This window comes from Melospiza melodia, chromosome 6, assembly GCF_035770615.1.
Source record: "Melospiza melodia melodia isolate bMelMel2 chromosome 6, bMelMel2.pri, whole genome shotgun sequence".
Lineage (NCBI taxonomy): Eukaryota > Metazoa > Chordata > Aves > Passeriformes > Passerellidae > Melospiza > Melospiza melodia.
The window spans coordinates 30,375,069-30,401,341 of record NC_086199.1 but is presented as its reverse complement, the minus strand read 5'-3'; the positions used below and the strand labels follow the sequence as shown (position 1 = coordinate 30,401,341).

The 26,273-nt window shown below is 33.7% G+C and overlaps 1 protein-coding gene across 2 annotated transcripts in view; it reads right to left on the bottom strand.

Annotated features, from left to right (window-relative positions):
- Positions 1-26,273, bottom strand: part of CDIN1 (CDAN1 interacting nuclease 1) — a 122,639-nt gene that overhangs the window by 34,414 nt on the left and 61,952 nt on the right. For both annotated transcript variants that reach the window (XM_063160482.1, XM_063160483.1), the window contains exon 10: positions 26,129-26,234. In XM_063160482.1, the coding sequence (XP_063016552.1) occupies positions 26,129-26,234 (106 nt within the window). The remainder of the gene's footprint in view (positions 1-26,128; positions 26,235-26,273) is intronic.

Here is a 26,273-nt window from a genome sequence, read left to right as displayed (position 1 = left end):
GTGTGTTTCATTGTGTTAATATTTTATTCTGGAAGTAGAGAAAAAATGTTATTTTTCATGCGGAAATTATGTTTCTTCTTCCTCCCATAATCAAATGACATATGACTACTAACAGTAGTATTGTTCTTAAACTTTAAATGAAAAGGCCCTAAACTCAGACTTTGGAAAGTATCACCTCAAAGCATGAAAAGAGAGGTAACTGCTGAAAAAAAAAAATCTCAATTTTTCCTCTTCTGCAGAGGCTAACACAAAAATAGCCAGATAAAACAGCCAGATTGCAGTGTACACAGATCAAAGGGATCAATTACATGGAATTTAAAAAAGACTAGCTCTGTTTTCAAAACACACACATACTCACTCTGAGTTTTATAATAGGAACGGCTTAAATTCCTGTTAACAACAGGAATATACTCACTATCCCAATACTTCCCTTTTTCACCTCCTTCTTCTCTTTTTTCCCAGATTTCCCTAATTTAATTTTCTTCATTTACACAAAATAATTTCAGATGTTTTAAGTTCTTATTGAAAAATGCTGATCTGTAAACATTTTCACAAGTTTTTTTCCTCTTCCCTTTTATTCAAAGCATGAGCTTTTCAGAATGTCATGTCCAGCTGAAGCTGATCCTAAAATTAGAAGGCATTTTTTTCCCTCTTAAAAAGTGGCAGTTTCCCCCCTCATTGCATGTATTTAGAAAAAGAAATTTAAGAACTGATGCTCTAAAGTATGTGAAGGACATACACCTATTTAAAAGCTGCAAATAGTTCTAGAAACTCCAAGTGAAAAATCAGACATGACAGATCCCACATGTACTTTAAAGTTTCAAAAGTATTTTAAGTATCTTGACTAGAGAAATAAGTAAATAGGGCTTATTGGTAAAAGCAGTAAACTTAGAGTTGGTACTATCAAGATGTGTGTCATGTTGAGTTAAAAAATTTTATCAAAGCCCAAAGAGAACGGAGAAAATACATTAAAATTAGTGTACAAGTAAGGAAAACAAAAGCATCACACATCTTTTGCTAAGGCAACAATGTAAACCTATTACTAACTCTCTGTGAGACCACGCCTGATACACAGATATACTTCATACAGATTCTGATGTAGTCAATGGAATTTGCATTGTTCTGTAACATCATATACTAACCACTGATCTGGAAAAGATCAGAATCCAGGAGTGCACTGTGGTACCAGAAGAATTGTTTCCGTATGCAGAAATGCAGATTCATAAAGTCCATAAGCTTTGGGCAGTCTATGCTATGAATGCAGAAAATAAAGGGGATCAAGTTACAGCTGTAACTTAATGTAAAGCTCCTTCTACTGCCTTCGCTGCCTTCCCTAAATTTTTTTAAGGTTTCACAAGTTTCCAAAATCAGGTTTATCTCATTAAATCTCAAAGTATGAGTTTTCTTAGCTATTTTCTGTTTCAGTTCTGAAACATTGCAGAGTGTTTCTCATTCTATCTTCAGGCCTAGGAATCAAACAGTATTATGACTTAGATCAAAACCATTTGAATAAAAACAAAATCCCTAGAACCCTGTCAAATGGCAGCACTAATGTTTCCCCATCAATTACATAATACGTTGTTCTAATACTACCACTGTAGGATGGGGAAAAGAACAAAACCAATTATTTGTAATGTAGGATGGTAGACACAAAACTTGTTATGTGCAGACCAGGCCTCTAAAAGTAAGAAGATGATTGCCTTCCAAATCTGGCTATAGTCAGTAAGGTTTTGCTAGAATATTTCTCTTGCTACTCTTGCATCTTCCATGACCAACAATCTCCAGGGTCATAAATTTAACCAGCAGGTTGCAGTTCAGAATGATATCACAGCTAAAGTTTAGATACACCACAGAAGAAAGAGTTGCTCCAAAATAAGAAACAACTAGAACAATAAATTATTTCATTTACAAAGGTACACAGTTTAATTATTTTTGTCTGAGTTTTCCACCACCAAATTTCTATGAATTTAATTTAAAAAATTCAGTATCACTTGTATTGCAAGCAGAAGGCTATGCAAACCTCCCCTGGACTTGATGTACTGCTTTAGTCTATGTTTCACAGGCCCAGAGCTTCCAAAATGTTTCAGCCTGAAAATGGCTTTCCTGCTGCTGAGTATTTGGGTTTTATTTTAGAATTGCAATTGCATGTCTTATAGATTATTTTCCAGAACTTTTCCACAGCTGTTCAAGGAAGTTCCCAAGGGCTTTGAGCTTAGCCTCTTTAAATCTTACACATGAGAATCTTATTTAGAAACACCAGCTTAAGCACAACTTCAGTGAGTACATCTACCTTACTCCTTCAGTGCATTTCCACAGGTCTTGTGAAATGCAGATAGGCATTCCATTTATGGGTACAATCTTGAAATATGAACTGAGAACATGGCAAGAGGATTTGAAGTGGTGTCTCTCTGCTGATGCACTCCACTTAGACTACAAGTACCAGATTCTCTGGGACTTAACTCATTATGAGCACGTGGTGTACATTATCAAACCAAGACTGGTGGAAATTTCATTGCTGGTAAAGGTACAAGGACATTTTGAGCCACAATTTTAATGGATCTTTTAAAGCCACACTTGAGTTCTTCCCTTTTCACAGTGCACAAGCCAGTAACATACAGGATGACAGATAAGATCCACTTGGTATGTCTCATGAAAGTTCAAACTAATGCCAGGGCCTGTATCCTGACAACTTGCTCTATGTATTCCATAACTAGGCAATTAACAACATAGCTAAGTGGAGCTCTATTCTTCTCACCCTTCTTTCTTAATAATTTTCGTTTACTAAAAACATCTATAGTCCTCTCATCAGTCTTCATTCAGAGTTCTCTCTGAAGGTCCTTATATCTGAAATGTTTAAATCTGGCTAGTTCTTTCTTCAGGGTGTCATTATATTATTTACTGTTTTCTCATTTCATCTACACAGACGAGTTTCCTTAAAAGCGTTAATTTCCTCTAAATGTAGAAGCAAAGTACCTCTTCATGAATTTGATCAGGGCAGTCTGCTCTGTTTATCTCCATCCAAAACACCTCTGCAAAGCAATCGTGTGACTATTTATGTATGTAATTTCTTTCTTTGTATCTGGAAAGTGGAGAACCGTTACAGAGGAAGACCTATATGCCTTTCACGTTTCCATCATCTCTCTCCATTCACTAGCAAGCTGTCAAATTCCGCATTGAATTGGCAAACCACCTTTATTCTTTATCCCCAATTGCCTCTCAAGGTTAGAAATAATTCTCAAAAAGCATTAACAAAAGCAATCTGTTATTTTCCTCTAAATATCTCAGCTGTCAAAACATGAAAAATTTAGCAGGCTTCTGATGTACTCAGATCAGTGAATATTTTGCTGACCAATATTATCTTACTGCCTCTTTGCACTGCACTGTAAACATTTGTTGACTTGTGTATTTATACTCGAACATTAAACTCTGTACAACTAAGTATCTCTTGCTCTGTTCTACAGCAATTTCTAGCATATTTTACTGGAACTTCTAGGTGTAGTTTCAATACACATTGTAAACACTAACAAAGATGATGTGTAATAGATGATGGAGATAGCTCATTCCTAAGCCACTTCTTACACAAACAAAACATCTCCAAACATGAAATAGAAAAACCAGGTTGAGAATTTATTCTTAATCCATACTGCTTATAGGAATGAGATGTTTTTAAAACATATACTCACATAAATATAAAAATCATATAATCAAATTTAAGGAGAATAATGACATAAAATACCAAATTAACTGTTCCAAATTGTGTCTTTCATTTTGGACAGTAACTAGTCTGCTTTGAAAGAACAAACATAATTAAACAAATCTCAAAATACCATCTTCAATGTATCTGCTCCACATCTCTTTTATGTGAGACAAATAAAGATTTCTTTAAAAAGTCTTTCCCATCTTCTAGGTATTTATACTTCACCTCATGTAACATTGAAGTATTTTCTGTTATCATTAATAGCTATAATATTATGTTTTAGTACTCTTCTTGTTTTGGAAAACTTTCAGTCGCAGTGAGTCCCATAGTTTAATTATGTATGATGTAAAACTACATTAGAGGCCTCAATATAGAGCACTAAAACCTCGGTTAAACTATTTCTGCCATTAAATATTGGGCTGAAAAAAGTGTGAGATGTGAAAACTATGAAAGCGAGAGGACAATTTTGCATTTTTATCGCCCAGTTTCTGTGATTTTATCCCATGGCCTACCAGTTGCAAATGGCTTTTTGCTTTTGAATTAAGGAGACAATGAGAATTTAAATCTTTGATGGCAAATGCTAATATGTTATCCTTATTTGAATGAAAGATTTTAAGCCAAAATAGTGCTTGTATGTTTTTAACATGTAAGTTAGTACAGTTATTCACTGCTATACATGTACAATGTGTTTGTACTTGGAAACAATTATGTTGAAAGCCTGAAATTTGATCATTGTATGCTGTGATTTTGTCCTAGGTAAAAAAGAAGGGTATACCTGCAAAAGGCAGGATTGTTGTCTGAATATTTTTCCATGAGATTGGCAGATATGACATCAACTTATCTCTTAACAAAATGACCATTTCTTAGTTTGGTTCAATATTATGAAAACTTGCATAATGAATACTTAATCATATCATACTAAGTTTCAGCAAATAGAGATTTCCTTGTAATTGTAATACAAAGCAGGGAAACAGTAAAGTTAATTCCTGTTCCGATTTCTTCTCAAACTTCTTTATGAATGCTGAAGAATTCCTTTTCTTCACTAATTTTATGACATGAAACAGCAATTCAAATCTTTAGTTCCCACTGAAGTTTTCTTTCAAATTTTCAGTTTGTCATCAGATATTACATTCTAATTGGATAAAGCAATTATGTGGCACTAATATTCAGGGGTTATATATTGATAGTCTAAAACAAAGTCTACCTCCTTTGAACATTCAACTTGATATTCATTCCCAGTGGAAAATACCAGCAACTAAATGGTGAAGTTTTAAATTATACAGCATATAATATTTTTTTCACTCTCATACAAACAATATATAATAAGATTTAAAGAGTCAATGTTCAGAACTATGGCTTGAAAGAAAAAATACATAGCATATATGAAAGAAATGTGAGAAGTGTTTATATATTGTCTAGTATTCCAAGGTATATTTATGGCATTTACTTTTGTTAAGTTTTTTTGATAGGGAAATATAGAACAGCATTTCTAGAAAAGAGTAGATGGAAATGGTACAAATATTTTAAAAAATTAGAAAATTTTCAATCCTCATGTGTGTATTTCATGTAGAAACATTTACAGACCTTATCAAGACATATGTGCAATCGTTGCCTTTAAGTTCCACTTACCTATTTCCAGGTTTCTAATCAGTACCAGATTATATCATGTCCACATTTCTTGAATCACAAACATTATTGAATCACTAAAATTCACTGTAAAAACTAAAAAAAACCCTCAGTGTAACTATTTTCCTATTTTTAAACTGTTAAAAATCACATTTTTTTAAATGCAAGGATAATTATTGATCTACTGTGATGAGTAACTGAGATTATTCTTTTTACTCTTTGCTTCTTCTGATCTTTATTCCTAAGTCATGCAAAACAAAATGGGAAAAAAAAAGGCAAGCATTTCTAGAAAATGCCTTAATCTGGTCAATTTAAGCCTCTCTGGCTTTGGTCCACAGAAGCTTTATTAGTTTCCTGGGCTCCATAGTGGGATAAACTATTTCATGCATGAAGGGATCAGCATTCCTTCTTCTAATCATTGCTATTGTGCCCATTACAAAGCTCTCTGAACACCTCCTATGGATATCACATGGTATCTTAATCACTCCTCAATTAATAACTTTATATGCATATTTTGGTTCTGCCATTTCTATATACATTACTTAGGATGATCCTGAAGCTGTAACTGAGTACGGTGAGATTATATTTTCCCACTGCAAATACATTCTCACACTGAAAATGTCCAGACAGCAGCTTCCAGTTAGAAGGTGCAACAGCTTAATACAACAGGCAATCCCTTCCTAATGCCATGACAGATGTTGGTGTCCTGTCTATTGTAACTACCCTGTAACTATAGAAGCAGAAAACACTTTCCTGTGTGCTTGGATAAGCAATGTGGTAGCTGACACTGTTTACATGAGAGCATCAGAAATCTCTGCTAGCACCAGCTAAACCTTGAATACCTGAAAGTGATTTTTTTAAAGTCTGGGTTTGCTAGTCTACTACGTAACAGTCTTTTGAATGTAATATAGGTGGACTCAAAGAAGAAAGTAAGCCGACAATTTTTGCTTTAAGGTATTAATATTTTGACTTCTGCTAACTCATCTTACCTTTCTCCTCAAGCAGTAGTCACCTGTAGCTATCTAGTCAGCTTCCTGCCTCACTTTTTGAAGATGATGGGCATTAAATATTAAGAGGAATACTAAAGAAACACAGACTGACATCATGCTGATTTTTCTCAATTGCAGAGGAAAATACAAGTAATAGGTGAAGAATCTCACAGGGGGAAAGGCATAGTAACCAAATTTTCTCACAATGCATTTTCAGTTAAATTTTACTCCTCTTGATATTATATTAACTCATGCAATCTAAAATCCTGCAGGGAGAGAGAAATAACTAACTACATTTAGCTTTTTAAAAGTTACCCCTCTAATTACATTCAATCAGTCTTCAATTTTCCAGGAATATCTAAATTTCAAAATGTACATACTGTATGGTTTGATAAACAGCATCCACTGCGGGATACAGGCAGCACCAGAAATCTACGTGAAGTTTGCTATGCATTACAACAGGACAAGTGTGTAGATCAGTATTTGTCTTTTGCAAAATCTAAATGCCTAACAGGTTTCCCATATAACATATATTCCTATATAGATAATGAATGTAAACTGACATACAAAAGGCTTGTTTTCCTTATCTACCTTCTATGGACCACTTAGTTATAGTCCAAGCACAGAAGAAAAACACATGCTCAGATAACACACAATAGCATAATGCATCTAAAAATGCAAAGCATTTATGTAATAAATGTATATTCAACAAACTAAAGATGAAAACCAATTAAATGTTTAGCAAAGTGGAATTATCAAAACAACAAGATGTGGGATGTACTGAGACCTGACTAGCATACTGCAAACTACTTGGGAAAAGGAAAAAAAAAGTGCTGTCCAGTATCTTCTAGTTACATTTGTGAAGGAAAGCAACAGGAAGCATAACCAAGTATGGAAGATGTATGTACCTCATCAAATAAAGAGTGAAACTTTCCTAATCATGGAAAGCGGACTATGACAAAGAGATAAACATATGAGCGGCTCATACAAGAACAGAGCTTGGGTACAGAAAGGAAGGATTTCAGAACGAAGAGATTGCTTTTACAGCCTTTAAAGTAGGTGCTCCAAAAATAACATATTCATAAGTGAAAAAGATGACAATCTAGAAGCAACAACATGCATGAAGAGAATTATTATACATCACCATAAAATAAGTGATGCAAATAACAAATTACAAGACAGAAAACCTAAGTTTGAATTGGCATGGTTTTGAACTGGAAAGAGATATAATTTTAGGATCATAATACAGTTTAAGCAAGGTGCAGTCGATGTTCAGAGATCAGATACTTATAACAACAGGGAAGCCACAAGAATTAATGCTACTAGTGATAGTACATATCAATAACACCCACTGAGTGATTCTATGACGCAGTAATACTGTGGATGGCAGCTCTGGTTACAATACATGCAGCTTGCAGGAGTGGAATAATTTATCAAAAACTTTTAGTAGGGGCCTGCAAAATGCCTAGGTTTTTGAACGGGTTTGTGTAAAGTCACACAAAATACTACAGAGAAAGAAAAGCCAAAACCATAATAGATGACTAGAGATCTAAACATTATTATTATTATTATTATTGTTATTATTATTGGTAAATACAAGCACGTAAGTTATTTTTGTCATCTGGTTTGCCTTAATCAAGAGCTAAAAATGCATTTATAACACTGTACACAAATGCCATGTTTATATCGATATCATATGCAGCTTGCATGAAAAAGTATACATTAAAATGAAGAACAGCAATTCACGTAATAGTTAAAGACAACCAATAACAAAACCACAAAATTCCAGTTGTCAAACATAATTTACTATGTATATTTCTTCTCTTCTCTGTTAAAACAGTAATTATTAAAACTAAAGTGATATGAGTGAATGTTTATGACTTCTTATTAAAACCCCTGACTTTAGGCAGTGTTCATTTAAGCTTTAGGTTAACGAAAATCATGTAGAGATTTCTGTGCGATGGCCTAGTGACTTTATATCCTCTTGTCAAAGCTCAGCAGTTTTATTTGTAGTGATACATGCCGGAGAAGGTTGGAGGTTAAAGTTGATAGGAGGGCCAACAGGAAAGCCAACCAACTTCTTTCAAAAGATTACAACCTTTAACATATTAGGATCTGTCGGGTAACTCTGTAAGCATACATTTGTGTACTCTTCTATGAACTGATCCCCAAACTCCGGACCAAGAGGGCTTATAAATACCTCCCTCTTACTACGTTCCTTACGTTGTTCCTTCAAAATGTCCCTACTGTTTAAGTTATTATTTTAGTTTTAGGTATTGTATTCATGTTTAGTGCTTATTGTTAGATTTCAGAAGAACATTTACAGGTACATAAAGTATCTTCCTAATTTTCTTCAGCCCAGTTTTCTCTTTCATCCTTAAAATGTAAAAAAGGCTTTCTTAATCTAATTAAACTAACTTTAAATGTAAAACCATCAGTCTACTGGAATAAAGTTCTCTAGATTTCACTTTCTCCCACTTCTTTCAACATTGATTCCTCTGTGACTTAAAAAAAAAAAAAAGGAATACAGATAAAAATAGTGATAAATAAAATAACACAGAAACAAAAAGGTTATAAAAGGACCTTTAGAGGTTGTCTAGTCACGATAGACAGGGCGAACTACAGCTGATTACTCAGGGCTTTGTCAAGTTGGGTTTTCAACAGCTCCAGGGATGGAGACTGCACAACCTCTCTGAAGAGACTGCCAGTCTCACACAATGAATAATATTTTTCTAATATTTCAGGAAATTTTCCTGTACCTGAATCCTATCCCCTCACTGGGTACCACTGAGAAAATCCTGGCTTCCATATTTTCACTTCTTCCCTTCAGATATTTATGGACCTTAGTAAGATCCTCCCTGATCCTGCTCTTCTCCACACTAAACAGCTGGAGATCTACCATCTTCACATGAAAGATGCTCCAATCCCTTTTTCATCTTCGAGGCCCTTTGGATTTTCTAGAATTTACCCTCAGTACAATCATCCATCTTATTCTCTATTTAGTCACCTAACTCAAAGGACCAAATCACACAGATCAAAACTAGTACTGATAGCAGCTTTATTCTTACTTGCACTAAGGTTAGCCCAGGGTTTCCCACTGACTTCAAAAAGAATTAGATCTCTGCTGTTTAGATTAATTCTATCTAAAAAAGATGGGTACTTACTGTAGATACCCATGATGGGCACATGATGTAGAAATGCAATGATAATTTTTTTCAGTTATATGTATTTGGTAGCATTTAGACAATTAACAACTTAGTAAACAACTTTTCCCCCCAGTGCATCTGAAACATTTAACTTGCAGGTTTACTGAAACCAGTCTACAGTGACATATTACTGCAATCCCACAACTTTGCATTTTAAAATGAGCAACTACTGCAGAAACTCTGCACATAATACTAGTGCTGCTGCATGAGACCCATATAACAGAAAAATCTATTATGCTTAACTTTTATATTTTATAAAAGGGTAAATACAGTTCTAAATAAAATTTAAACATTTTTAGGCATCAGACTTGACTTTCAAGCTTCTCCCACTTCTCCCTACTCCTTCTTTGAAACCCTAGAGATGAACATTTGGCACAGTAAAGATTCTGCATTCCACATTTCATAGCATTCAGCTATTGCTACAATTTTAATTATGCAAAACTCAGTGGGCTCTAATCAAATCTGACTAATCTGACTAATACTCTAAAACAAACATTGTGAGCTACTGAAAGCAATGTTATACACGAATTTCCTCATGTCATAGAAAAGACTCATGCAGCACAGTGTACTTTTTCATAGGTAAAACAATATCCCATGATGTTAACACCTTTTGTTTGTCTTCTCTGCAACTAATGACAGTTTTAATATTTTTTGTTCTTAAAAAGTCAACTTTTTAAATTTCAGTTCAGACACACTCGTGTATCATAGCAAATCCAGAGAGAGATTACTATAGAAGTGATACAAGAAATATATCAACAGCAAGGCACAATTTTGAACTATTGTTAGTTCAAATATGAACTATGCAAATATGAACTATTTTGTATGCACAAAAAGGAGTATTATAAGATTACATTATATTTGTATTTCATATTTTAGTTAAAGTTATGTAATTCAGACACATACATGTACTCTGAGGTAAGATCTCCCTTACAGTGCAGACATTTCCCTGAGATTTACACATAAAGGAGATTCTCCCACCACGCCAATTCCACAGATCCAGGTTAAATTTGAGGTCTATTAAAGTCAAGGAGAGAGCAGAGGCTCAGCAGTGCAGGGCTATTACCTCTTAGTGGTCTTGTGGCAATTAAGTTAAAAAAAACCTGCAAGTAAGTGTATTAATTTTCAGAGCTGCACATGATGATTATACAGAGAAGGAGCAGGAAAACACAGGACTCAAAAGACAGTACAGTGAGCTTCTAGAATGGGGAAGGCTTCGCCATAGCAGTGAGAACACAGACTGCTCTCTCTGTAGTCCTGGACATTTTACAGAGAAGAATGATTTGAATGGTAGTTTGACGTGATCTGTGTTTTTCCTAAAATCCTATCCTTTATCTCCTTAACACAAGCCAAAAAATATCTGGAACTTTATGTAGTTTTTATAATGCTTCATACCAAAGTACAGATAGTATTTCTGGATTATTCTTCTCTTCCTTGACACTCTATAAATGGTACTAAGAAAATTAAAGTTATGAGAATGTCTGTGCTTAGGTTTACACTTTTGCTACAAGAAAAGAATTTTTTCATAACAGAGCATATTTTTATGTCGCTACTGTAGTGTCTTTTACCTTGAGTTTAAAAAAAAAACAGTTTAACCTTGCAATACTCTTATGCAATATCAGACTTTTACAAGTGGTGAATGTTAAACATAGAAGCAACAAGTAATTTGCTTGAGAGAACAAATGAGATCAACAATGGAACAGATTCAAAGCTACATTTACAGCTTAACAGCTGTAAATGTAGCTTACCCTGTCCATTGGCTGGAGGCACATGCATGAGAATCAGTTACTAAGAATCATTATGCATAACAATATAAATGAAGACCTTTATTCTATCTTGGCCACTTTACTACTTGCATCATGAAACCCTCAGCTTGTATTGAGGCTAGATTTGCTAACTATTGGGCAAACACATAAGGAGCTATGGTTTCCCCTACAAGAAGATTAAGCTTTTAGATCATGCACACTCCTCTCTTGAATGTTGCATTTTGATGTAGTGAAATGATACAGAAAGTTTACTGGTTTTAATAAAATGTTAGCACTAAGGAGAGGTCTTTAAATACAGGAAATTGACTTTGAGCGAAAGAAAAAAAACACTACTGTGTGATAGTAAGTTTTACTCAGTAAGAGCTTAGTGTGCCTACCAAAGTTTACAGAAGTTGCTCCAGAAAACCAGTCATCTCTGTAGGAGTCATGGCAACAAAAGCAATAAAACCCCAACCACACACAAGTTTGGTAAGCAGACAACATTATCACCAGTAAAAAGGCAAATGAAGTAGACTGCACATTTGACCTGAGTTTCTACTGAATCTACAAGCCCAACAGAAGCGATCAAAACTAATGATTCTGCAGGAGGCCATCAATTTCAGATTAGAGAATATAGCATATATATTTAGATAGCAGAGCATAGCCTACAGAAACATTATCACACTAAATAGTCCTACCATACCAAGAGGGAAGAGTGGAAAGAAATAGACACAAGCAGCTGAAAACAGAAAGGACTTCAAGAACAGGATGATGTGGGGCACTTCCACATGAAAAATATTACCAAAGCTAATGATGCATGTGTCTGTTGCAGCTTGGGTCCTGAGTCCTCAAGCCTAAGGAAAGCCAGCAATAAAGGAAACAGAGAGGCATTTTTGTACAGAACTGTGCCAGATATTTGTACCTTTTTAGCTCTCTTTCTTACATGCCCAGTGTATTTGATAGAACCTGAGCTATTCATTCGTGCTCCAGTTCAAGGTATGTGAGCGAGCACACAGCAAATCCTTACTTTTAAGAAAAGAAAAATGACCAGCTCCAAGAACAGGGATGCTTTCCATTTTTATGATCAGTCAGTAACAAAGTGAACACTGATATGAATTAACAATCCAAACTAAGTTTACAAGAGGATATAACAAGACCCTCAGTATTGAAGTCCCATTTCCATGAAGTTTTATGATGTACTTGGGCCAGTAATTTTAACTAAAAAATGGAGAAAGTTTTAGCATTTGCTGAAAATGAACTTTGGTGAAGTTGATTTATCTGTAAAACACCTTGCTACACAAAGGCAACTTTCATACAGATTTGCATGGTACTTGGTTACAACAAACTGGTTAAAACCTATTAAAGTAAATGCACCAAAATGAGAGGAAAAAAAAAAAACTACAAAAATTTCCTCAGGAAAGCACCAGGCTTTTGCAGAGCAAAGGTGCAAAAACTTTAAAATGACAGCAGTCAATGCTGTTTATAAACCACTGCTGATCACATGTAAGTTAAGTTGCTCTTCATTTGCCAGAAGCAGTAAAAGTTGGTAATGCAGAATAAGCACTTTAATAAACTTTTCAACACACCACATAGACAAAAACATTACTAGCAAATGTGATTTTTGATTCTGTGAGAAGAAAACCAGCAGAAATTAGAAATATACTTCAAAATGTATTTCCATAGTATATAAGACAGGCAACTATGATGAATGGGAACCTACAGACTCTGAAATAGGCAACTGAACTTCTGTCAGTATAGGAACTGTATTGTTCTGAGGGTGATTATGAGAACATAATTTTACATTAAGAAGCTAAGTGGTCACCTTATATTTTGTAAAAAAAACCACCCTCATTAAAAGCTAAAACTAGAAGAACCCAAACCAGGTAAAATCACACAGTTCAGAAAACTTGAAATATCTCTAATGTGCTATTCATAGTCTGTGTTTTAAAAGCTGAAGGACATACATTTACACACACAAAATAAAGCTATCACTGCTTTGTGGTCTGCAGAGTATTTTCAGTAATTTTTCCTTATCCTTGGAAACATACATTACTCTTAATACAGCAGCATCCTGAAATTTTATAACATTTTGGATTTCTTTGAAATGAAAAGTCCATTTTATTGTTTTTTAATTAAATCTATTTCCCTGAAAGGTCCTTAAAGGCTCTACAAACTACCTTGCATTTTATTATTGCTGACAGTTATCTAAACCACGCTTGAATGCCCTCTTTATCCTTTAGTGAGCAATTGAAAGATCATATGCTAAAAAGACTTGTGCTTTCTCTTCTTTTAGCCCTATAATTAAGGCATTTTAATACATTTCTTCATAGTCATTAAGAGAGCACAATGTTAAAAATTAATGAAATGAGACAATTTTGAGTTTAACAACCATAAATACACACAACATAAATTTGTCTCAATTGTAGATATGAAAAAAAAGCCTTATTGAAATCACATGATGAGATTACTGAATTGTCAAGATTTTGCCTTTGCTGTCTAAGGGTATTTAAATGATGTATGGTAGCCTGACAATACTCCAGTGTTGTTACATACCATACAAGAGAGGTAAACATTTCTGTCAAACATTCAAATTCCATTGGGTTTTTGTTTACCTTATATAGATGTCTATAAAAAGAAGTGGTATTGCTGGATGATGCTGAAATGGGGGAGGAAAAAGGAAAGAGGAAGCAAGACAAAGGCATAGGAAGGGAAAAATGATCATAAGTCAATTGCAAAAAACCTGACATATAATGAAAAATAATAACACCCACTTACAGCAGTATGTTAATGCTTATAATAGAACAAATAGGATTGTCTTAATTTGGATTTTTTCCGAAGAAAAAGAGACCACCATATTAATGCATCACATATTTTTGTAACACAGTTATAAGTGGGTTTCTTTTGTTACATGGTGAAAGAAATTCAGTGCTTCTAAGTCAATCATCATCACTTCTACATACACCAACTAAATACAGGGTGCAACTCTACCATAGATACTTTAGTACTGAGTATTTCCAAAAGAAATTACAAATGAGAAAATTATACAGCTTATATTTTAAAACTAAGTTAAGTTTTTCAAGGCTTAAGTTCTTTATGCTTTCACATCTTAATTTAGAAAAGACACAGTGTAACACAGAGCAAGAAGGTAAGGGAGGTTTTATTCTCTTTAAAAAGACAAAATAAAAAAAAAAGGGAAGTTGCTCTCCAGAAGATTTTCTAGGATTGTCAGACTGTTATATTATAAACAACCTTATTAGTCCTTTATAATTACAATAGGTACCTCTGGACAAGATCGAGCCGACATGACAAATGCTTCCGACTTCTTTTTAAATCGAACCTGGAAGGTCATCGCTGAACAAACAGAATGCTGTACAACTGGGGCCATAAATTGTGAAAGCTAACAAAAAGGTAAGTTTTTTGATATTAAAAATTGAAATTATTCTGTTCAGAATTTTCTGTGCAAGATCTGGAAATAGGAGAATGAAATAGTTCAATAAGAGTAAGAGTAAGTAGGTTAAGAAAAATAAATCTTTGGAAACTTTATTATCAAAAATTTTTTTGGCAGTTGAGCCTGTTTTTTCCTATTAATACAATGTCTTTAGAGTAGTTGCTGTATTTTACAAATATTGTCTTATAGATAACACCTTAATGAGTATTTATCCATGTTTGCATTTACTTTTTTTACAGCACTATGATGAAATTGTAAACAGTTAAAATAAAACCAATCAGTCTCAAATCTATGGGACTTGCTTGCTGCTATCCTCACATCAAGTCAGTAAAAGGAAAGCATACTACTGTGCATTTTTCTTAACATTTTTATTTTGTTTTAGGATCATTTAACAGTACTGGTAGTTTTGGATTCAATTTAATTTGCATGGAGATAAACAGTAACTTAAGTGACTGGAACTGGAAACCAGTTGATGGATTCACTTTTAAATCTCGTATTTCAGTTTGGAGAGGAAATGTAAGGATTGAATTAGAAAGCTGTAAACTCTTGATGAGAATTAGTGGTATAGAACAGAAGAAAACGAAACCTTCAGTTATTTTCCTTACAGTTAGGCTGAATGAAATTGTAAATCAACAAAAGATTTGGACAGCATTCAAATCAACAGCTTTACCTAATAAAAGTTCTAACAGAGCACTGAGCATACCATTTGAAACAAATATGAAATAAATATGAAATATGAATGACTTTAAGAAGAACCAGATGAGAAGCAAAACAGTAAAATCACCAAAATTCAAGCAAAGGAAATTTGAACTGAAATGTATGATGGGCAATTAAGCACGTATTTTGACAATTCTAAGTGGTCAAGTTTTTAAAGTATGACACAGAAACCTTAACCTATCCATATATGAGTGATAAATGAGGCATTTTGTGTCATTACATTCCCATAAATCACCTTCTTTAACTGCTGATAGCTTTTATCAGCTCTAACCTTTTCAAGCTTCTATCAGAGTGCTAACATTTTCAACTTTGACACATATGCAGTTTACAAATTCTGCAGCTGATTAACTCTGGACAGAAGCTCATTGCCATCATTTTCTTCAAGTTTGGTTACAGCTTCAGTGTCTCAAAAACTCACAGGCATCCTTCGTATGCCAGAAAATACCACTTCACTTTGTTGGGCTGGGTTGAAAAGGACCCAAGATATTTCTTCTTTTGAAGCAAGCAAATGAGAATATACTTTCAAAAGTATTCAAAAGTCCTTCTACAGAAAGACTGAATTATGTGTAATTTTAATTAATTTAAAATAAATAGCACTTTCCAAAAAAAAAAAAAAAGAAAAAAATACTAAGTTCCATTTTACATGATTTCATAAAATAAACAAGCTTGGAATAAAAAAAAATTGACTACACAGGAAATGATGCTGTAAAAGTTTCTGAGGTAAACAACACAAAAAAGTTGAAAAAATTCCAATTATTGCAGTGTATTGTATATATGACATTACAGAATATTGCAATTATAAACTGACATGGGCCCTTAACTTATTTTGTGGGATCCCTCACTAAATTCTTCTTGCAATTTTATAATCTTTAAAATTCAATTTTGTGAATTTTAAAGATTATAAATAGCAATACCTTGAAACTATACATTTCAAAGATTGAATTTCAGCATTTCAGCACTTAGAACATGAAATGAATTCAACCATGATATACTCAGAATACAATGAATGAATGAGTAGAAGAGGAAAAAATGTTTTATCCTGTGTAAGTAAACCTAGAGATTTCAAGGAAGACTAGCTTTGTGTAGGAACTAAAATTCAATTACCTATTTGCCTGACACATTCATACTTTGCTACAAATAGATGATAAAACAGTTTATAAAATCATATCTAGGTGTTTGTCTTACAAAACATTTTAACTTGCTGTACTATTCCAACAATAAGAAGACAGCCACACAGCAGCTCTTTCTGCCTTAATAGCATCAAGACATAGTAAGAATGGTACCAAAGCTTTAATCTAAACACTTGTATTTGTGCTATTTTTTAAATTTAAAAACATGCAGAATATAATTGCAGATGTATTTCATCTATTGAAACAGCAGTGACTCATTCACTGAAATGAATCTCCAAGATATAACTTATCTAGACACTGAAACAAAGCCCAGGTTTAAAGAGATCTTGTCTTTAATAATATTAGTGAGACTGAAATTTTCACGTTGGTTGTGTGTGTACCGGAAGCCTGGTACTTCAGATGGTATTAGTTTTGATAAGAGCTAACTAGACATCAGACCTAAATAATGAAACATGAAGAGACAGGTTTGGAACATGTAAATAGGAACGTCTGCAGAGATTCTCATGCAGCTGATTGTCTCTTGTTGATAAACAACACATCTTAGAAAAACAGTGGATGAAGGAAAAATTTTTGCAGCATCACAACTAATTTAGCCTTGCAGTGTCAATATTTAAGGCTTATCCATCAAAAAAAATTAAAGTTCTTTATTTCACTAATAATGTCACACAACAGAGAAGCCTGCAGTTACACTTTGACAATTCAGATGTAAATCTTGGATGTCTGTAAGTATTCATGACAAAGGCATATTTATCATTTAAATAAAAGGACATGATTTCCTGATGTTCATATCAAAGACTAGTGATGGATGAGAGCATGCTAATCAAATGAAAAGAAGGAACACAGATGCTTAATATTTAGATTAGGAGAGGGAAATGAAGACCTCTTTCCTAAATAAAGACCTAAACATTCATAAAGTATACAAATACATACATATTTGTAACTGTATATAACACACTGTGCATGCTTAGGAACTTGATATATTCTCTAGCAGAAATGCTACAAATGCTTACTAGAACAACTGCCAATTTACTTAAGGGCAGAAGAAGCCACAAAACACTGATGTTGATAAACTCCAGTTAATTGCTTATGAATTTATACATTCAGAAGTAATAAAACAGAATAATGTAATCTTTTTTTTGTAACTTGTTTTCTAATGCCTTAGTTCTAGGTTTAAAATATACTTCTGTAATATCTTCCTTATGTAACTTAAGACTGCATAAAATCAATCTAAATATTACTGAAGACAAAAATGTAAAATACTCAAATGGGATGCAATATGGCAACATAAATGTGGAACTTCAGAGCCAAACTTTATTGGAAACTTTTACATTTTTGATACTCAAATCACCTTACTTTGGTGTCTTGCTTTATGTGTACTCAAATTTTATCCAACTAACTATTTATTAGTTTAGGAAGAACTAATAAACATCAAAAATTTGACTTACTGAGCATGAGAGTCACGACCACTGCCAGTGAGACAGCCCAAGGTTTGTTCAATTTGCAGATCCATATGCAGTAGCAAAGTCCCATGAGGTTCAATGATACTTTCACAAAGTGTTGTCAAATGATGATAACATGCAAGTCCTTAAAATACATCTTTCTCATACTCCTTTAAACAGGTAGTAACTACAAAGAAAATCCCTCTGATACTTTTCCATTAAAATTCTGAAATCAGTGAATAACTTCTTGATATCCTCATGAAAGTCACTCTAGTTCTGAACAGAGAAAGAAAAGTCTCTTTGCCAACTGGAGAACTATTCATCAAACATACTTGTTTATACCTTGCATTAGTTATGAAACAAGAAAAGTACTAAAAAACTGAAAAAAATTTAAGAAATGAATCCTCATCACACAGTTTCCAAGAATTTACAAGAAGGATCATTTTACAATCTCTACAAAATTATGTAATTGAAAATAAACTGGTGGTACTGAGGCAGGAAAAATATTCTTAATGCAACAATGTATTTCTTATTGTTAAAATAATTTTTACCAGACCAGAAATGCATTTGAAGTTAAGAATTATATAATGCAGCATTTTAAAAAATACACAAACACCAACAAGCATTTTGCTCTGCCACTCTGAAGCTTTAGTAAGACACAACTGATGATGTGCTTAATGCAACTTATCCAAATATCCTCAGTGCCTCCATTAACACAAGATTAGTGTTCTAGGGTTAGTGTTCCAGGGAAGCAGATTCTTGTGCTCTGGAAACAGGAATCCATATTGTACAATCACTCAGAATAAACGAAATGTAGGAAGTTTCAATATATACATTTCAGTCTCATCTTTAATCAAAAGGAACTCTCTCAGAGCTCTCACAGACGCTGAACGGAAACCTGGTACACTATAGTGTATTTCTTTTTCCTTAAGCCAAGATTTAGGCACAAGGAATTTGTGCAACTGAGTGGAAATGTGATTCTTGTCCATCAACTGCCCGGGGACTACGAATCCACTCATTTTGTACTTCAAATTACTTAGATTGTGTATTAACCTCACCAGTGTCATACTTGTAAATGCTTTATTTACTGAGTCCTATCTGTAATCAGCTATTGACATTATTTATTTTTTCCTTATATTAGTACATACAGTTTTGTATTCTATACATAGTAATTTATCATTTAATATATTAAAGGCTGCTTAAGACAAACAAAATTCCTCTACCTCTTGGACTTTTTTTGAAAAATTTACTGGATGCTCAATATATATAATATTCAATAGCATGTGAGAATAATTTTTATGCAACTCTGATAGTTAGAAAGATAGATAACTCAATTATTAGATCATCTATCAAAATATTCAGATGTGTAAGAGGCTACTAAAAAGATTGATGACTGAGAAAGTCCACTGATTCTCTAGCCATCATATCCACACATTTGGCTAGACAACATTTTTCGCTGCCTTCACAAGCAAGCTTCATTACCCATCACTCCACTGAAAAGAGTTTATTATGAGGCTGCCATCTTGGCAAGACTATTATTTAGATGATAAATGTTGGGGGAAAAAGTGTGTCTAGATTTTTTTTTTTAACATGAGCTTTTTGACAGATAAAACAAACAGCATCTACATTTCTAATTAACTTAAATTTGGCATATACAAATATAGGTCAGTAAAGCTATGATATGCTACTAGATTATCTTCTGTCTGAATCTTGCCCTTAATTTGCAAAATGTAAATTAACTAATTAGAAGAAAAGCAGCATTATTTGTGACAAAATGCTGCTTCTACTTTTTTTGCTTTGTGACATTTACAATCAACTATAGTCCTTCATTCTAACTTCTAGTAGATGGATAATTATGCTCAAACTAATTTATTAGGCTTTTAGCATTGTAACCCAAATAAAAACTTGAGATTTCTAAAGGCAAAGAAGCACAACAACTGCAACATGTAGCTAAATGACATACTTGCCAGTTTTACTTAATTCACAATATTATGCTCTTAGCATATCTTGCATGTATACAGGTATGAATATTTGCACCTTCAATGTTCAAGTACCTGACTCAAAGGAGAGTCCCTATTAGTATTCTTAAAATTTCCTTGAAATCTCTGCATCCCTTCTGCGTGTGATGCACAGTAACAATAATACTCTTATGCTTTGTTCATTAGTACTAAGAGTAAAATTTCACTTTAGATGCCTGTTACCCTCTTCAATTGTCATTTGAAATGAATCAGACTAGCACCTCCAGAGTTAGAAAAAGGAAGAGGGAGCTGATAACTCTTGAGTTTCAGCCCAGCAACTTGACCTTGTTAAATAAAAAATACATGATATCATAGCTCACAGGAAGGCATTCTTTTTGCTTTGGATTGGTTTTAACTAGTAGTAGGTAGATAAAGAACCAACACTAAAAAGATACATTGAAAATGTCAGATGTAAATGTCAATTAAAAATTACAAGGAATTCTGAAAGGTAAGGTCTGTGGGGGGTTGACATTCTTTGACATAGTGGAGTGTGTGCAACCAGGCCTTTGGCAAGAATAGCAGGATCTATGCTGTCAGCTCTCATCGTACATAAACTTAGATGCTTGTCTAATCTGAATGAGAAATACCAGCAGAACTGGAGCTGAAGCCTAGCAGTAATATGGAAGGAAGCTGAAAATGCTCTGTCTAGACTACACAAATTTCCTGTGACAACAAAATATTTAAGACAGTACAGAAAAATATAAGGGAAAAATAATGTAAACAAAGATATAAACTGCTTAATTTACTATTTTTAAAGTTCAGGATGTAACAATCTAGTAGTGAAAGAGGCTTACATAAGAGCATTAAATTATAATGAAAATCCCAGTTTAATGCTTGTATGAAATACAATACCTAAGGAGAACAATGCATGAAAATATATAGTTAATATCAATCACTCAAACACAAATGATAATATTAATAAAATATGGTCTGTTCCTTCTTTGCTTTGACAAAAATTAGTCTTGATACAAAATAAAACAATCTATAATACTCAGCAAAACAATTAACTTATGCTATGCATAAGCCATGGTCTCAGTCAAAATGTCTTCATGGTCTGTTTTTCAATCACATAGTTGAAGAGAGCATAACAGGTTTAAACATTACTTATAACATTACTTTTGAGCTGGAGTAAAAAAAAAAATTTGCATAAGATACATGTTGATTTTTATACTGTTCATGTGTCATTAAATAAACACAAAAGTAATTAAACTGAAATGCTATTGGAGATAGGCTGAATGTATCCAGGACTTTGCAAAGTGCAGAGATATGCTTCTGTATGTGTTTGTGTGCGTGCAATACATATATTACACTTGTATCTGTTATTCTTGCAGAAGAACATAGAATTTTATCATCTTCACAAAGTATACTACTGCATTTTCTACTAGAAAAGTAGTGGAAAATAGCATTTTTCACTGCTCTTCGTTCCCTTCTTGTCTATAAACAAACAAATCTTACTCAGTGCTGCTAAGGTTAGCAAGTTGGCATAGTAATTCACTTAAAAAAAGTTAATTAGTTTTGAAGAAACTTACTATATAAAGTCCTAAGCAGTAAAAATCACCCTCAACTCTCTCTTCTATCTACATCCTATTTTGTTTAAGATTAATTTAGTAATTCAAGTGGAGCCAGAAGGGAGAGAAAAAGGAGCATAGCAAAACACAGCATGTGTGGAAATCTACAAGCATTAGATAGCTAAACAAACCCTAAGTCCCTCAGTGTAGCAGTAAGGTCAAAACCTTTCAGCATTGTACCAGTGTGTCAAAATATGTCAACAAACCATCAAACTTCAAGAAGAATGACCTTTCATTCTTTGTATTTGGGCTGCTTTGGATACTGGGTATGCATGAACAGTTTTCCTAGCCACTTGACAACTGTAACTCCCAAGATTTCTTCCAAGTCAAGTTGCTACAATGGTTTCCAACTCACCAAAACAATTTTTTAACCATCTGCAACTGAAGAATACTAAACTTGTTAATGGAACAGACATGCACAAACCCACAGCAAATCTCCCTCTTCCCCTACAATCAGACATCACTTCTTACTTCAACAGTCTTCACAGTAACCTGTTAAACCAATTTAAAGAGGTAAACAGCAAAAAATGCCTGTAATTTTGATCTCCTGATTCAGACTTTGATCACAAAGAATTCATCCTTACTGTCAACTGTAAATGAATTTGAACGCAAAACTTTTCTCACAAAAACCTAGGAACACATTATCTGAGTTTGTGTTGTGAAATACAATCTTTTGCATCATTTCTGTTTGTACTTATCTGAATTAAATACCCTTTTATTAATCAACAGGGCTCTATGATAATTTAATAATTTTACTATGATTTATAGCTATGAACTGAAGTCCCAAGATTAAGCATAATGCACCTTTTAACAACACAATGAATCATGAATTTAGGCTTCCAAAAAGTGTGATTATTATTTTAAAATTACTTACGAGAAACTTGCTTTTATTTATTCTTTCAAAAAAGCAGAAGTAGAGGACTAAACATTTAGAACAAAAACAAATGCTGGAAGGAATCTAGTAGAGAGATGACTTACCATTTTTATTCAAAGAGAAGATGAAATGCTTCTTTTTCACTATGTGAAATTGCCTTTAGTTTTATAACAGTGTCAAATATGACATTTTCCTATGCTTTTCCTCACCTATATTAAAGTTTCTTTAGCTAATAATGACGTCAAGCTATCTCCTGGGACTCTCTAGAAATTATATTCCAGACTGTACATATGCCTTAGCCATGCTTGAACAAGATAGAAAATTTAAATTGCTGTATTTGAGTTTATATCTTACAGCAAGTCACTGACAGTGCACCCACTAATTACTGTTTGAACCATGTGTTGATGATCTGTATATCCTTAGAAAACAGTAGTCATGCCTGTCAGCTCTGACTAACAGACTTTTACAGCTAGGACTCCAATTTTTAATTTAATTTTTAAAAAAGTTATAAAATCAGACACTATGGAGAAAAGAAAAAGAAACAGCAACATTCATCTAAACCCTAAAATAATTTACAACATGTTCACAGACCCCATTTTAAAATGCAATCTGTGTAACTTGCTGTTTATACTCTCCAAATTACCTTTGGTCACACTAACAATTCAATAGCTTTTATTCTCATAGTTACAACAAATACAGCAATGTAGACCAGTGAAAAATGAAAAGTGTGGTATTTACTACTTGTGCAAAAGGCAATTATATTTTGTACACGGAGTTTCTTTGTTTACCCAGTAGCAGTGTAAGCTACAGTCTGCTCTGTACAGTAGCAGTGTAAGCTACAGTGGAAGCAACTGCTCTGAAGGAATAAACATACTGAGGGAAGTATATTAATCACTTCATACTAAGTTTGACCAGTATATAAAATAGCTTTTTTTCCCAAAACATAACTCTGCAAAATCAATCTGGGAACATGCAAGACCAAACTTGCCTTTACATGTTTCTTTATTATTGAAAAATCTCAATATCTAAACAACACCTTAAATTATAACTGTGCAAATCCACTGACAAGGTACACTTTGTACATTTTTAATGTGAAGCTTAATTTGAAGATGAGGTTGCAGTGTACCACTGCAATTGAAAATTGCTTAACAATACCATTGATGTATGAGCCATAAAAAACCTTGCTAAGCTGTCCCTGCAGAACTCAGAGTAATAAAAAGGTGTTCTTCTGCACTGAGGTGAACAGACATGGTTGACTGCATCTAGGGAGCTGTTCTGTTAAATGAGAAAGTGCCATTTCTTTCCTGTCAGCACAGACCAATTTAAGACACTCACAGATTTAGTTAGCACAAAGTACAGGATTTAATGAAATACACACATAACAGCAAACAAGCCCCAGCTATGTTCAAAGTTTTCAGTCAGATTCTGAATAAAATTCATCTTACATCTGTGACATGTGAGAAAAGAACACAGAAACTTTTCCAGGTTGACTCACAATTTTTAGATAAGCAATAAAAAAGCTGAACAGAAAAGGTTCATTCCTTTCAAAGTATCTAGATTTGTGTTTCTCTCCACATCTAACAGGTGATACAGATTTTCTCTTGAATTTAATTTCTGCTTTAAGTTCAACCAATGGATCAGGTTTAAAAAATCCGAAACTGTTACTTGAGCGTCATATCAACTCTATTGCTTGTTCTCCAAATAATTTCTCTTTCAAGAGGAAGTGAGACACAAAGGTGTAGTAAATTGACTGAGAATCTCTTGAAAGACCTCTGCATAGACTGATAAAATAATACAAAATTGGTTCACAGTTTGTGCAGTTACAACTGTGTTCTTTCATATAAATAGTTCCTGAGACCAATGAAACCTAACTGTCTAACCTACATGCAACCCAATCTGTCAACATGTGTTCATTAACCCAACTGTCATTATATTAGAAACTACAGTAATTCAGAACTCATTTCAGAAGATGTGGCTCTGTCAGCTTGGCCAAGCAGTGCCAAAATTAAAACTAAGAGGAATTATTCCTTAAAAAACCTCACAGAAATCTGCCTAATTTCCATAATTAACCTAAATTTTTGATTTAGGGTGTAACTAATCTTATTATGAAGAGTTCTAGCTTCCTTTAAATGAATGCAAATTCACTGCACTAAAGAATCAAACATTTTTGTACATCTTAACTTAGTATCTTTAAACTCAAGTTATCAGTTTGAAATTCACTTCTTGGAGGCGCTCTTCTCTGACACCATAATGGATGCCTTCAAACACACCCTGTACACTCAGAAAGTATTCCAGTACATCTAATGGTCTCCTAGCCTGAGCTGCTCCCTTTCCTTTACACTGATGTGCAGGTCAGCAACGTTTGCATCACAATCTCTCCTGCCATTCTCACCATTTGCCTAGATATCATATGTACTCAAATTTCTTTCTAAGTTTTACATTCAGTGTTTCACAATTTACTTTCTACAACTCTTCTAGAATACAATATCATCATCCAACAACTGACAGCCTTCCAAGTTTCCCATTACCTTGATTCAAGCTTTCCAACTCTCTGCTTTCTGAGATTGCCAAGTAGGAGCAGGTCCTTTTTCTATCAATCAAGAATGTTGCTGCAGAGCACAATTCTGCACTTTAATGATGTTATTGTCAAGATCTAGTTTCCCTTTCTCTGCTGCTTTCTATTGAACCTGCTTTTAAGGTATTTCCAAAGGTAATTCTAGCAATTTTCATATTCAGCTGAAATACTGATTGTCACCAGACTAGGCTCTGATATTGGAACAGAGACTGTTGCACGTTCACACACTTGTGCCATGTTCTCCACTATCCCTCTGATGGTCTCTTGTGGACACTGAGAAGACTTCTAAATCTATGTTTTAAAACAATCTGTTATTAAAGGTTTAAATTGCCTCATTATCTTGCTTAGGGTTCTAATACATAGAAAAATGGCATTGAGGATGAAGCACTGTGTTTAGTATTCTTTTATGAGGAGGTGAGGAGGTGTCTAGTGAGGAGGTGTCTAGTACCATATAAAGATTTATAAATATACACAATAATGACTTTTAGAACAATAAAGCAGAAGCATTTTAACCATATTTAAGAGAAAATATCTTTACACCAATACCATCAACATCCCACTAAATTCTGTCCAGTACAACTTTTGTTCCCCCTTAAACTGCAAATACTTACTACATTTTCAACTTGAAGATAATTGTAATTATTGGTTCAAATGTACAAAAGAAATACTTCATTAAAAAAAACCCACTGTGAAACAGTACTGTCCTACTTACAATGACAATGAGCAATAATGTCCTTTCTACACCAATCCCACTTGGTTAGACTGGGAAGATATTTTAACAAATTTGTCACTTTGTACATATTCCATAACATTACAGCAAAATCTTCCTTCTAAGTTAGGTATTAAAAAACTGGCATATAACTTCTGTACCAACATCACTTACTCTAGCATCACCGTAAAATCACCATATATTTTTGCTGCACGTTAAAAATTAAGATCTCAATTTTTCATAAATATTTCAGCACACCAACCTGAAATGCTAATTACTGACATTCAAAATGTCAGATTAATAACATGTTGAGTCAGTAGTGTTTTATCCGATAACTTATTTTTAAAATGAAGTCCTATTTATCTATAAGGAAAACGAACAGAAATATACCTGTTCCAGTAGCTCCAAAACTGGTCCTGCAAGTGGGCTTGGTGGCTACTTTCATCACCAAATGAGGCTTTGCTTTCAATCCAGTGAATGATGTGTCCTTCCACAGCTAGGGTGACAGCAGAAAACAAACTGAACTCTGAAAATC